The sequence below is a fragment of the Taudactylus pleione genome, unplaced genomic scaffold (assembly GCF_031769625.1).
Source record: "Taudactylus pleione unplaced genomic scaffold, aTauple2 ptg000436l, whole genome shotgun sequence".
Lineage (NCBI taxonomy): Eukaryota > Metazoa > Chordata > Amphibia > Anura > Myobatrachidae > Taudactylus > Taudactylus pleione.
This window is the reverse complement of record NW_028284838.1, coordinates 1660189-1674676: the sequence shown is the minus strand read 5'-3', so window position 1 is coordinate 1674676 and position 14488 is coordinate 1660189. Positions and strand designations below refer to the sequence as shown.

Genomic DNA, 14488 nt, shown 5'->3' with positions numbered 1-14488 from the left:
TTTACAGGGAGCGTCATAGTCACCAGCCTTTTTTTTACACAGAAATCCTTGCAGTGATTGCGGTAAGGTAAAGCAACCACAAGTACTGCGAGCCCTTCAGATGGTCCTCGATGTACCAATGCAGTAATATACTTCCTGGAGATGACGTGCTCTAGTGGGCGTCTCTACATACACTAATGAGCGTCTGCATACACAAAGTGATCGCTCGCCCAGACAAAGTGGGCGTGCTTATGCCTTTCCGAGCAAGTGCCTGCTATGCCATCACTTTGCCGAATTTGCATATGCTGGGGGCGAGCGATCGCATCTAGTGAGCGGCTCTGAATCAGGTCCCTAGTTCATGAACTGTGGATTCTTTGTAGAGTACGAGGGGCCAAGAGTTGTTTATAAACAGACACTGTGGTCACCATACTGTAAGTTCACTATATATATATATATATATATATATATATATATATATATATATTATATCTATATCAGAAACAAGGTAATTGTAATTACAAGTATTTATGCCATTTAATCATTTGGGTTTTATCACATGATTAGTATTTGAAGCAATTCCTGAAATCAGAAAGGACATCCTGTATATTATGTCTGATGCCAAGAACCATTATTTTGTGACAATTAAAAGACAAACTTTTGATTGTGAACCATCATTTGAAATATTAATTCACAAGATTTGGAAAATATAAATTTATACCATGGAGCTTAGCCGAATGTACATCAATACAGCTTATCTTCCTAACTCTGCATGGAGGAGGGCCTTCAGAGGTATATTGCAGTATTTATTTTATTCTGTCCCAGTTTACGAACATGAAAACCATATGGAGAGGTGACTAAAATGTCAGTCCTGCCGCAATTGCTCTCCCTCTGAGAAAATTCAAAACACCTTTTCTGAAGTGTTAACTTACTGAATGCAGCTTGGATTGCCAGTTACAGGAAACCATTACATTTTAGTACAGCCAAATACTAAAAGTACGTTACCCACTCAGCTAATGGGCATGGGATGCAAATAGAAGCATACCGCTGCTTATGCAAAAAGCTCTTTTTTCTAAAGGCCCCCATACATCCGCTGGCCGTTTCCCCGATCGGACCCAAACCGCCGATCCGCCAGTCGGAAATGCTGATCAGCGGTCGTCGTTGGTTGCCGATCCAGTACTGGCAAATAAGGGAAATACAACATGTTGGATTTTACCAATGCCCAGGTATCTGGGGATTGGGGAATCGCCCCAATACATTGCAGATGTAAGGGGGCCTTAACTGTAGTATTCAGCAGTGGGTCAATATATCACTGGTGACAAAGGTTTAATTACAGTATTGATTGGCTGATTTTTTTTATTACTGAATTAGGTCAGGAACATCTAAAACTTATCCTATGCGAAATTGATCATCGAACCATTGTGACAATGTGATTTTACATTTCACCGGTGATTGCTCCTCCCTGCAGCCACTGGGTATACACTGCGGGCGGCTGAGTGCTGGTTCATTTACATTTCCCCAGTGGCTGCTCCTCTCTGCAGCTGCCAAGTGGTGGGGGTACTGCCAGGCTGCCCGATCAGCAATGATCGATAGCATGGCAGAGACTGGGAGAAGGTGTAGGGATGCAGAAGGGCTGGGAGGTTCCTCTGCCATTGGCAGCTGCTGGAAAATAATCTTCCGGGAGCTGCCCAGTGTTACTGGTCGCATTGTTTGTGACCATGTCAGGTAACGCACAGCCTGTCATTGTCGCAAACGATGCAACCACACCAAGTGGTTATTTATTTCTGTGTCCAGTTTTCTTAGTTTTAGACTGTAATCACAGTTGGTATGGAAGCCTGGAGCCCACATCGGCTTATTTAACTCCTTGTGGTGCAGGTATGTAATTGCAGACACCTTAACTAGAGGAGTGCAATCTGAAACTGTGTCATAACACCTTAGTGTGTCATTAGTTGGTCCATGTTGTGTTACGCACAAAAAAAAATGAAAGACCATGTCTCGCAGGACACGATCTGGCCAATCAGTAGAGCAAGGGGAGGAGCGTGTGCTTTCCCACTCTCCCCCCTGCTGCAAGATGCGCTTTGGCCAATCAGCAGAGTATGGGGAGGAGAGTGTGCTTTCCTGTTCTCCTACTGCTCCAGGATGTGCTTTGGCCAATCAGCAGAGCAAGGAGTGTGCTTCACGCTCTTCCCCTATGCTCAAGGATGCGCTCTGGCCAATCAGCAGAGCAAGTGGAAGAGAGTGTGCTTTCCCAATCTCTCCCTGCTCCAAGAGACGCTCTGGCCAATCAGCAGAATAAGGGAAGGAGAGTGTGCTTTCCTACTCTCCCCCTGCTCCAGGATGTGCTCTGGCCAATCAGCAGAGCAAAGAAAGGAGATTGTGTTTTCCCCCTCTCCCCTCTGATCCAGAATGTGTTCTGACCAATCAGAGAGTCTGCTTTGTTGTTCTCACCCCTGCTCCACTGGATAGTGAGTGCAGGCTTGCCAAAAGAAAGTCCCATCCACCCTCTGGCTTCCTGCAGTATCAGAGAGGAGTAGCTGCAGTAAGTGCAGACTTCTCAGTATCATGGCGTCTGTCATGGAGAGGAGCTGGGAGCTGCAGACTCAGTAGGATTGAAAACTAAGTGGAAATGTATACTAAGTAGGGGTGAGCGGGTTCGGATTTCTGAAATCCGAACCCCCCCGAGCCCCCCCCCGATCCGAGGCCGATCCGAGTCAGGCTCGACTTTTCCCGCCTGACTCGGATCTGAAATCGAGGCAAAACGTCATCATCCCGCCTTCCGGGTCTCGCGGGTTTGGATCCTATATAAGGTACCCGCGTCGGCGCCATTTTCTCACTCGGCTGTGGACAGTGAAGAGGGAGGGTGGGAGTTAGGGCTGGTTGGGCTGTGTAGTGTAGTGTAGTGTAGTGCAGAGTAGTGTTGTGCTGTGCTGTGCTGCGCTGTGCTGCTGTTGTCCATAGGGGCTGTGTCCACTACTTCAAAGTCCATAGGGGCTGGCTGTGTTGTGCTGTGCTGCTGTTGTTAATAGGGGCTGTGTCCACTACTTCAAAGTCCATAGGGGCTGGCTGGACTGTGTTGTGCAGTCAGTTGTCCATAGGGGCTGTGTCCACTCCAAAGTCCTGTGCAGTGTCCCAGTCCTAAAGGGGTGCTGTAGTGTTGTCCAGGGGGTGCTCTGTCCGTCAGGGGTGCTCCCCCCAAGTGCTAAAAAAATTATATTTTTTCTGTGTTTGTGAATTGTGTGCGCAGTAGCCACACGTGCATCAACAAAGTAGTGCCAAGCGTGCGCCTGTGTCATAAGTAAAGGGCCGGCTGGCTTGACTGTTAAAGGGTGCTGTAACCCCCAAAGTACACTCCAAACCAAATAAAAAAATATTTTCTGTGTTTGTGAATTGTGTGCGCAGAAGCCGCACGTGCATCAACAAAGTAGTGCCAAGCGTGCGCCTGTGTCATAAGTAAAGGGCCGGCTGGCTTGACCGTTAAAGGGTGCTGTAACCCCCAAAGTACACTCCAAACCAAATAAAAAAATATTTTCTGTGTTTGTGAATTGTGTGCGCAGTAGCCGCACGTGCATCAACAAAGTAGTGCCAAGCGTGCGCCTGTGTCATAAGTAAAGGGCCGGCTGGCTTGACCGTTAAAGGGTGCTGTAACCCCCAAAGTACATTCCAAACTAAATAAAAAAATATTTTCTGTGTTTGTGAATTGTGTGCACTGTGGCTGCACGTGCATCAACAAAGGAGCAGCGCCAAGCGTGCGCCTGTGTCCCATAAGTAAAGAGCTGGCTGGCTCATTTCTTAAAGGGTGGTGTAACCCACAAAGTGCACTACTCTCCAGCAAAAATAAAAAAATATTTTCTGTGTTTGTGTGCGCCTTAGCCGCACGTATATATCAATATAACATAAATGGAGGACCAAACTTTCTCCGATAACAATAAAATAGGGAAAGATCAAGAACCACTTCCTCCTAGTGCTGTTGCTGCTGCTGGGAGTTGTTCATCATCCCAGAGAGGAAGTAGGAACACCACTACTTTTACTAAACAATTGACCCTCCAACAGTCCCTAGCGATGAGGATGAAGTACGACAGCAGTCATCCTGAAGCAAAACGTATAACTGAGGCCTTGACTGCTATGTTGGTGTTAGACGTGCGTCCGGTATCCGCCATTAGTGCAGTGGGATTTAGACAATTAATGGAGGTAGTGTGTCCCCGGTTCCAAATCCCGTCTAGATTCCACCTGCATCCTCAAAGCAGCAGCGACAAGCGTGCGTCTGTCTGTTAAAGGGTGGTGTAACCCTCAAAGTGCGCTCCACAAACAATAAAAAAATTCTTCTTTTTTTTTTCTGTCTTTGTGAAATGTGTGGGCTGTAGCCGCACCTGCATCCTCAAAGCAGCAGCGACAAGCGTGCGTCTGTCTGTTAAAGGGTGGTGTAACCCTCAAAGTGCGCTCCACAAACAATAAAAATATTCTTCTTTTTTTTTCTGTCTTTGTGAAATGTGTGGGCTGTAGCCGCACCTGCATCCTTAAAGCAGCAGCGACAAGCGTGCGTCTGTCTGTTAAAAGATTACATCGGTGACAGCATCCAAGTAGGCATGTCAGACAGTCCGTACCTGTACTGGCAGGAAAAAGAAGTAATTTGGAGGTCCCTGTACAAACTGGCTCTATTTTACCTGAATTGCCCCCCCTCCAGTGTGTACTCCGAAAGAGTGTTTAGTGCAGCCGGGAACCTTGTCAGCGAAAGGCGTAGGAGGTTGCTTCCACAAAATGTGGAGAAGATGATGTTCATAAAATGAATTATCAACTCTTCCAGGGAGACCAGCCTCCAGAACGTACAGAGGGACCTGTGGTTGTGGATTCCAGCGGGGACGAATTAATACTCTGTGAGGATGAGGATGTACACAACACTGAAGAGGGTGAGGAATCGGTGGATGAGGAGGATGAGGACGACATCTTGCCTCCGTAGAGCCAGTTTGTGCAGGGACAGATTAATTGCCAGCTTGTTTTGTGGGGGCCCAAACGAACCAATCATTTCAGCCACAGTCGTGTGGCAGACCCTGGCGCTGAAATGTTTGGTTTGTTAAAGTGTGCATGTCCTGTTTATACAACATTAGGGTGGGTGGGAGGGCCCAAGGACAATTCCATCTTGCACCTCTTTTTTTTCTTTGAATTATGTACTGTTTGGGGCCTAGTTTTTCAAACTGCCATCCTGTCTGCCACAAAACACGAAAAGTGGCCGGTGCACACCCCTAATACTAAGGTAAGTAAACTACAATATTTATAGAGAGTGGGCTGGCTGCAGGTCCACCCGCCCATTGGTAATCTGGCCCTGGATACAATGAGGTCCATTTATATTTCTTTTTATATCATTAACATTTTGTCTTACATATGTTACTCTTCAGTGTGTCTCAGCAGAAAAAAGTCTGAGAATCACTGATCTAACAATATACACTGCCAAACAAGCTGCCAAGAGCTGCTCTGTTATTCAGTATATTAATGACATACAGAAGTTTATAATAGGGAAGAAAGCATGTAGTAAATAAAGTTCTCCTCTGGATTTTTCTTGGGTGTTAAATGTGCAAAATAGAACCAATTTGTTTATTTGGCATACAAAATGCCTAACCTAAATATAATCAAACTGTCGTTACTGTTTGCCTTTTGTTGACTATTCTATAGTATCTGCAAGTGTCCGGGCATACTGTCTGATCTACATCTACGTCTGGCTTTCACCTAGTCTAGCTACATCATTTGAGATTGAGAGTTAGTTTGAATAGCGAAAAAGTTTTTTGGTGCTACCCAGTTTAAGCCACTGACATAAGCAGTAGCGTCCCTCCCCGTGGTACACTCGGTGTGGGTAGGGTGTGCTGGCAAAAAAGGGGCATGGTCTCGTGGACAGAGGGCGTGGCCTCGTTTTTTTGTCAGTCCGGGGGTCTGTGTGCAGTGCCGGCTCTCTCACTGTGTCACGAGTAAAGTCTAGTAAAAAACTATATCATCATCAAACTTACTCCAAACAGCAAATCACAGGCCCGAGGCCAGTACTGGTGATTCAAGCCAAATTAACAGTCTAGAATAGAACCAAACACCTATCAAATATATATGGGCGCTAACCTATAGAGAGTAACAACAGATCAATTGATGTAATTATATTTCTATTCAATTGACAGCAGCCTTTATATAGGTGGGAAGATTGCTGGATTCCCATCAACTGAAGAGCAGACAATCAAGGAATATATACAACAGGTGCTAGTCAATTTAAAAAATTATTAAAGTGCATCAAAATAAACAGGAAAAACAGAGAAAAGAAAAAAAAATATTATACACACATATATATATATATATATATATATATATATATATATATATATATATATATGAACAGGAAAAACAATTAATAAAAACAGTAAAAATATCACCATACATATGGCTAGCAAACAATTGGTACACACTATCCAATAGAATATATATATGTATATATATATATATATATATATATATATATATATATATCAAGCTAAAAATGCACATCTGCCTAAGACTAAACAGTCAACCTACTTATACACTTAATTCTTAATGGCGTTTATTAACTATACAGATAGCAGCCTAGATTTTGAAAGTATTGTCATATATATGCTGTCCAGAAAAAAATTTTTTTTATATATGTGGAAAAGCACAGAAAAAAGAAAAATAAATAACTGAAGCTGTTCTTTGTTAGGACATCTAACTTGTATATGCCATAATTAGGAACCCAGATCATACAAATAAATTCCCCCCCATTAGTGTTGGGGATAACAGTTCATGGAGAGTAATTTCAGCAGGTGTGCCAAAAAGATTATTTGATATTACTTTCTGGAATAAGTAAATAAAAAAAAGCATGCATGCAGAAATATATGTATAGCACATGTAGTCCAAAGGTATAAGTCTTACATGATCCCAGAAACATTCGCTATATCAGCGTGCATAGAATATGCTGATCATCCAACCAGCCTGCTGTCCTTGTCTAGCAGATTCTGAATCACGATGATGCGGTGTGCAATATATATGTAAAAAGCTCCCACTCAGTCTGCAGACAGCAGAGGGACTGGCTATGTATCAGCTGACTCGGCGTATCCGTCACATCCAGAGCCTTAGTAGTGGATAGTTGGATGTACAATAGTCCTGGTCACACAGGGGATCACCAAACAGCGCATCTTCTCCTGCTTAGATTTCTCTCCACATCAGCATAATGATTAACTAGTTTCTAGGCCTCTTTAATACCCCTTTTACACCGGAGCTAAAACCCGGGTTTTTGAAGGGTTAACCCGGGCAGCTCCCTGGTGTAAAAGGGGAGAGGGTTGGATCGCCGGGTCGAGTGACCCGGCAATCCAACCCAGGTAACTAGCAGGGTTTAACACGGGCGTAGCCCGTGAAACCCTGCTTTGGGAACAGCGCACTCCGGGTCACGAAGACCTGGAGTGCGCTGCTAGCCGGCCGATTGGTCCGGCTTCAGTGGCGCTTGGAGATGGCGTCATCTCCAAGCGTCCACTTTCACTCCGCAAAAGCCGGGTCTATGCAGACCCGACTGCGGTGTGAGCGGCGCTGACTCGGGAATATCCCGAGTCAGCGCCGGCAAAATTCCGGGTCTGATCCGGATAGGAACTTTGTTCCAACTCCGAGTCAGACCCGGAATTTAGGTGTAAAAGGGGTATTAGTTACTCAGCGGCTTCCTCAGAATCAGTTAGATATAGACATAGATTCTGAGGAAGCCGCTGAGTAACTAAAATATATATATTTTTTTTTTCTTTTCTCTGTTTTTCCTGTTAATTATTATGTACTTTAATAATTTTTATATTGACTAGCACCTGTTATATATATTCTTTGGTTGTGTAGTCTAGTACAGTGGTTCCCAAAACTCCACCATTACAGTTCAGGTTTTAAGGATCTCGGTTGAGCATACAAACTCCACAAACTTAGTGCCTTTGTGGAACTCAATATTAGCCCCCAAAATAAAGCCATAAACCTAATTAATTTTGGAAATCCTTCCCGGAACTACTGAAAATTACAACTCAATTGATAGTGCGACTGAGGAACAAGAATCAGTAATGTATCCAACCAAATCTCTAAACTCCATGGAATTAAGTAGCCTTGCACAACACAATGTAACACTTACAATAAGACATCCAGTTACTGTATAATGCTAAGAAATATTGACCCATCAAGACTAATGTGCAATGGTACAAAATTCATTATAACAAAAAATTTATCTAAATATCCTTGAGGCAAAGATCATATCTGGATGTAGAGAAGGAGAAGATGTATTTATACCAAGACTACAACTAACACACATTTCCAGTAAATTTTACCTTTGCTTTGACAATCAATAAGGCACAGAGGGCCTGACACCGAGCCGCTCGCTCGCACTATGCGTTCACAAGCGGCCCGATGTTCTGTGTACGCGCATGCGCACGCTTCGTTCTGCATGTGCGCGAACTATACACTGCGATCGCATATCTCTCGCTCGCCCAGCAAAGGCAGCCCAGGGTAATGAGTGACAGGAGAGGCCATTTGTGGGTGGTAACAGGGGCTGGACACTAATAACAGGGGGTTGGAGATGGGAACGCAGGCGTGCCTGAGTGTTTCAACGCCGTTTTAGAGGCGTGCATAATTAACAGGCAACATCATAGTACACGTCACTTGCCTTTTTTTTACACTGATTTCCTCGCAATGCTTGCAGTAGGGTAAAGCTACCTCAAGCACTGCGTTCACATCCGATGGTGCTCAATGTACGAATGCTTTAATACACTTCCTGGAGATGACGTGTTGTTGGTGGGCAGCTCTGCCTGTGCAATTGGGCATACGCATACACAAAGTGGCCGCTCGCTAAGACATGGTGGGCGTGCTTATGCCTTGGCGAGCGATCGCTTCCCATGGCGTCACTTTGACATATTTGCATACACATCCAGCGAGGTAACGCAGATAGTGAACGGGTCTGAATCAGGCCCAGAGTCAAAATTTAAACATATGTGGAGTTGACCTTCGTAACAGTTGTTTACACATGGACAACTTTATGTAGAGCAATACAGACTGGCTGAAAATGGTCAGACAAAAAATCTTGTTATACTGTTATAAAGTTTAGATAGCGATATTTAATAGAGGTTAATTACTTTTGAATAATTAAAAAAATTACAAATAAAAAAAAAAGCCTGGCAACGCCGGGTTATTCAGCAAGTATATACTATTTTTATGTGCAGCATTTTAGAGCTCACTTTTTATGTGCATATGCATTCAACTCAGCTTGAGCACCAGACAGACACTCTATTCTATTTAAAATAATAAAAGAAATAACCACAACTAAAGCCTGTATTCAATTTGAGGCAAAAAGTCCAGACTTTTCGCCTTCTGGACTTTTCGCCTCCTTCGCCTGTTTTCCAGGTGGAAAAGTATCGCACGCATGCCCGATTATCCCCGTTTTCAATTTCTATGGATGCGAAAACACGGGACCCGGCTAAACTGCAAGTGGCAAAAAAACCCTGTCAAGTTTAGGGAAATCATCCTTGGCCCCCCCCCTAAAGATGTCCAGAAATGAGGGATCACTATGGGTACCCCCGTTTCTGCCTGCTGAAGGAAAGTCGGGTTTTTAAATAGCTACGGCAGGTGCATAAATGCGCCTGTGAAGAAGTGATGAAGAATAGCAATTTTTTTGGGGAAAAATAACTGTGCCCATCAAATTTGGGTACATGAAAATGGGTGCAAGCATATTTTTAATTCCCTAAAATGATTTTTAAAAATCCTTCAAAAATGCGCCTACCGCTACTACCCACAATGAACCGGCACCTGAAATGCACCTGCCGCATACTTTGGAACCCCTCTGGAATTTATTTTACTACTTTAGGATTTTGTCCCCATATTTTTTATTTTAACCCCAAAATGAAAGTAAATTTAAAAAAAATAAATTTTTTTCTGACACACATTTATTTTAGGGGTCATTCCCAGGGGTGCAGGCTATTTTTTTTAAGCCTGCACCCCTAAACCCCAATTCTGCACTTTTTTTCGCCAGCAAAACACAGGCGAAAAGGCTTTGAAATTGAATACAGGGTGTGGCAGGGAGGCCAGCCACACGGGGTTAATGGCTGCCGTGGCACTGAAGGGGTTAACCCCTCTGCTGCGGCGCCATTTTCTAAGGGAACAATGGGCGCTAGGTGCCATATTTAAATGTAATAGCGGCGCTAGTCGCCATGTTATAAATGTACTGCCGGAGCTAGGCGTCGTGTGTTTAAATTAAATGTTTTGTTGTGCGTCAGCCCCAGACCTTCCCCAGTGGTTGCAGCGATGATTTATGTTAACCCCCGGTGGGCTGGGCCAGGGGTGGGGGCTATATGCCAGCACCGCAGCCTCGGATCATCTCAGTAGGCGCGGCAATGAAAGCTCCACACTGGGGGCCGGGAGCATGGCTCCCGACACCCCAGCTCCACAGGGACGCTGCTGGTCCCTCTGGGGCGGCTGCTTACTGCGGCCAGGCAGCGGAGGGCAGGGTGGGATGCTGACCGCTGGGGACCAGGAGCAGAAAGCAGGAAGCCGCTGCAGCCAGGATAAGATCATCCCGGACTGCAGGGCTAAGTGGCTCAGGGGGGGGGACCAGGCTAGCTGGCTCCCCCAGGTGGTGCTGACCGCTGGGGACTGGGAATGTCGCTTCTGGCGCCGCAGCTGTACAACGCAGCGAGGACCACCATAGCTGCACGCTAGGGGTCGGGAGCACTAGCTCCCGATACCCCAGTGCAGGAGAAGCCGGCTCCCAGTGCATCGTGACTGGCCAAGATATGGTGCACAGGGGGATCGGGCTAGCCGGCTCCCTGTGCAGTGTTAGATGGAGCGCTGGGGACCGGGAGCCTAGCTCCCGGCGCCCCAGCAGCATGGCCAATTGGCTGCATGCTGGGGGACAAGGAGAGACAGCTCGCCGGACCCCCAGCGCTGTGAGCAGGAAACAGCGGAGAGCCCCTGCAGTCCAGGACTGCAGGGCTATGGGAGCCCAGCGCTGAGTGCTGGGCAGTGTAAAATATACAAATAAAACAATGCATTTAAAAGGGTATGTGCAGCACTGAGCCAGGACAGCAGGTCCTGGGCTACAGTGCTGCAGGGTGTAAAAGCCTAATGCTGGGCACAGGCACAAAAGGATATATATATATTTCATGTATGTGTTTAGTTAAAATGCATAATTTAAAGTAAAAAGTGCACTTACCTGTGGTTTCTCTGGACGGCCAGGGGATCCAGAGTCCTCCGTGGGTTGCTGGATCCCCCAGCCCCTTCCAGAAAAATAAAATGTCCTCCTATGCAGCCTCATGCCTGGAAGTGGTAAGAGGAGGTGCATAGGAAGCTGGCTAAGGCAGCCAGCTAACCGTCTCAGGGAGCTCCAAAATAGCTAACCTTCCATGGCCAGGAAACTGTGCCCGGGGACCCTGCTTGCCCACCTCTGGAGCTCAGAATAAGGCAGAGGTGGCTGGCCTGGCCCCTTAGCAGATTCCTGGAAGTAGGGTTTTGGAGGAAAACCTGCCCCGGCCCTAGACGAGCAGACTCCTGGGTGGCGACCAAAACACCAGGTAGTCTCAGGCTCAGGAGAGTGACCACTCCCCCCTGTCCATAGGGGACAATGTTAAACGTGCATATGGCCAGAACATGCACAGGTAATGCACTTAAGGTGATTGGTTGGAAACCACAGGGCAGACTTACCAACTGTGGAAATGTGTATTGGAGTGGCATAAAAGAAGGCTTCATGCCTGGTAATATTGTACAACCCTGTTTATCCTTTGTGGAGCAGAACTGCTGATAAGATTCCTGTATGCTAATGTACCCCTTCATTCGGAAGGTTGAGTCTTTTTTAAGACTTTGAGCAATAAACATCTTGCCTGACTTCAATTGCATCTTAATCCTGCGACCAACAGAATTGCGCCAAACACTATTCTGTTCTCTGGCTGTTCTGGGTAAGAGCTCAGTGTCTCCAAGTTCAAGCCCTCTGCCAGCTACCGTGCAGACCTGGTCCATTGCGAGGGATAAGGAGGAATCAGCCGACACCAATCAGGGAGAGTGGCTGCAGCTAGTCAAATGCAAACGCAGCAGAAGCGGTTCCAGGTGCCGAGGTAGGAGCCTGAGTGTACCTAAGAAGCGGTTCCAAATGCCGATGGTAGAGTTTGGTGGTGGCAGCATTGTTACGCCCACAGCGCAGTGGGCGGAGTCAGTGACAGGCGGTCACTGCCGGTAAGCGGGAATCCCTGATACCCCAAGGTCAATAGGGGATTGAACCCCCCAACCAATGATCGGGAGTCCGGGCTGGAAGCCATCCGGTCACACAGGGATAATGCAAACAGGCGAAAATTACGTCATAGAGTTTTCGCTTCAAATTAAATACTGCCCTATGAATATAAGCACTTGCAAAACAAGATGTGAATAATGCATTGCAAACACTGATTTACATTACAAATACAGTCACTAAACCTGAATGTGAACAAAACAATTTAACATTCTTGATAAATACAATATGATTAGCATTGTCAGTAGAAGCAATAGTCTATCAAATGTCTTTCTAAATTCAGTCTATTCCTACTGTGCATCTACAGTATGATCACTAGTTAGAAAGAACTTAAGCTGGGTACACACTATGCAATGGTAACAATACATAGTGCACCTCAAACACACCGCACAATCCTGTGTATAACAGCGCAATGTGTCCTTACATGCTGCAATTAACACATACTTGCCTACACTCCTGGAAGTCGCGGGAAGCTCCCGATTTTTCGTAGTGTAGGCAGATCTCCCGCATTCTGCCCGCTGCCTCTTCAAGCGGGCAGGATGGGGAGATTTAATGGGGTATTCACGGGTCTGCGAGGTGGGGATGGGGCTAAATGGCGCGATTTGCATCATTTAGCCCCGTCCCCTCCTTGCGGACCCGCGAATTGCGGACTTTTCCAAGGAAAGGGTCGGGGCGTAATGAGGCCTGCGGCAGCAGTTCTCCCAGCTGCTCCTGCAAAAGAGGACTACAAAGTCGGTAAGTATGGTTTAACAGCACCGTGTCATTCATTGCATTGTCCCATCAGATGGGACGATATGATAAACGACTGTCGTGAACGACGGATCGGGCGTACACACTGTACAATGTGTACGATATATCATTCTGAACTGCATCGTAACAATATATCGTACAATAAATTGTATAATGTGAACCCAGCTTTAGTATTGTAACACAGAATACTGAAATGAGGATTCCAGCCAGGCAGGTATTTTTGGTAAAGCAGTGGCTTTTTAATAGCAGTAAACACTGCACCTTAACATACATGAGGTTAGTCCTGCACACATACAGACACATAACATAAAATAAACAAACAAACAAACATAAAAGTCTCAGCACTCCTTGTGCAAATCAGTCAGCAGTGGCTTGCAGCCACAATTTGGGCATGCTCTCCCAGCATAGCCCTTGGACCCTGGCACTACAACACTGTGTCCCTACTTCCTGGCTGCTACTCAGCATCAGGACAACGAGCATCAGGTGTGAGAGTTTTAAACCCTTCGTGTGCTCCAGTGATTATTCCAGCTGGGTCTGTGTAAATGTGAAACCCTGGAATTCCACATCTCCACTGCCAATGCAGAACGCAGAGGTTTCACTCCAGCCTCGCTTGAAGGTGCCGATTCCACCAGAATGTGGCTAATTCAGGTGAGAGACAATCCCTCTCACCAAAGTATTTATGTGGTCCAATACCAGTATGAGTACTAAGTGACAGGATCTCATCCAATTTGGCCACCCGTGTATGAGGACAAAATGAACAGTGATGCTTACGTTTACCACTCAGCTCAAGAAGTGGGATCGGCCTACAGTACAGTGTGTGTAGCCAGCTTTACTTTACCCCACAAATAAGCATGACTCTATCACTTTCTGTGGCTTGCTGTGTAGAGAAGGGAGAACCAGTAACACAAGGACTTCTAGGATATTCATAACAACCATCCAGAGAGAAAACTAAATGGAATTTTTAAACAACTACTGAGATTTGCAAATGAGATTTAGGATTACATTTCTGGCAGATTGTACTCGTTAGAAGATCTCAGATGTTTCTTGTAGATATTACATTTCACACATATGGCTCTCTTTTATACACTGTGCATATTTAAAACTATTATTTAAAAAGCCATTGAACTATGCCTGAATAATTTAGAGTACAATTCACGTATGACAGCCACAACATGAAAGGCAGTTGCATTAAAACTCTGTACCTTTTAGGATGCTGTCTATGATTGTCTCTGTGTGATAGACCAGTAGATCTGCTTTGGCAATGGCTACAAGTGAAATGTAACTTGACATATTTCTGCACAGTTCCTTGTTTCCCTTTTGGAGAAATCTCACCGCAACGGGGACAGCAAGCGACATAATTGAAGGTCTGTTATAGTTCTGTCAAGGTAAAAATATAAATAATATTAATGGTATAAATCATACTATAGAAGCTGCAGTGACAATCAGCAAACAGTAGGAATTAGGTCTCTGAATAAGATCAGTTGAATCCTACATGCC

At 45.4% G+C, this 14488-nt stretch overlaps 1 protein-coding gene across 1 annotated transcript in view; it reads right to left on the bottom strand.

The window, feature by feature from the left end:
* Nucleotides 1-14488, bottom strand: part of VEPH1 (ventricular zone expressed PH domain containing 1) — a 538007-nt gene that overhangs the window by 513481 nt on the left and 10038 nt on the right. Inside the window, exon 3 of the mRNA XM_088447638.1 lies at nucleotides 14194-14368. Coding sequence (XP_088303764.1) covers nucleotides 14194-14368 — 175 coding nt within the window. The remainder of the gene's footprint in view (nucleotides 1-14193; nucleotides 14369-14488) is intronic.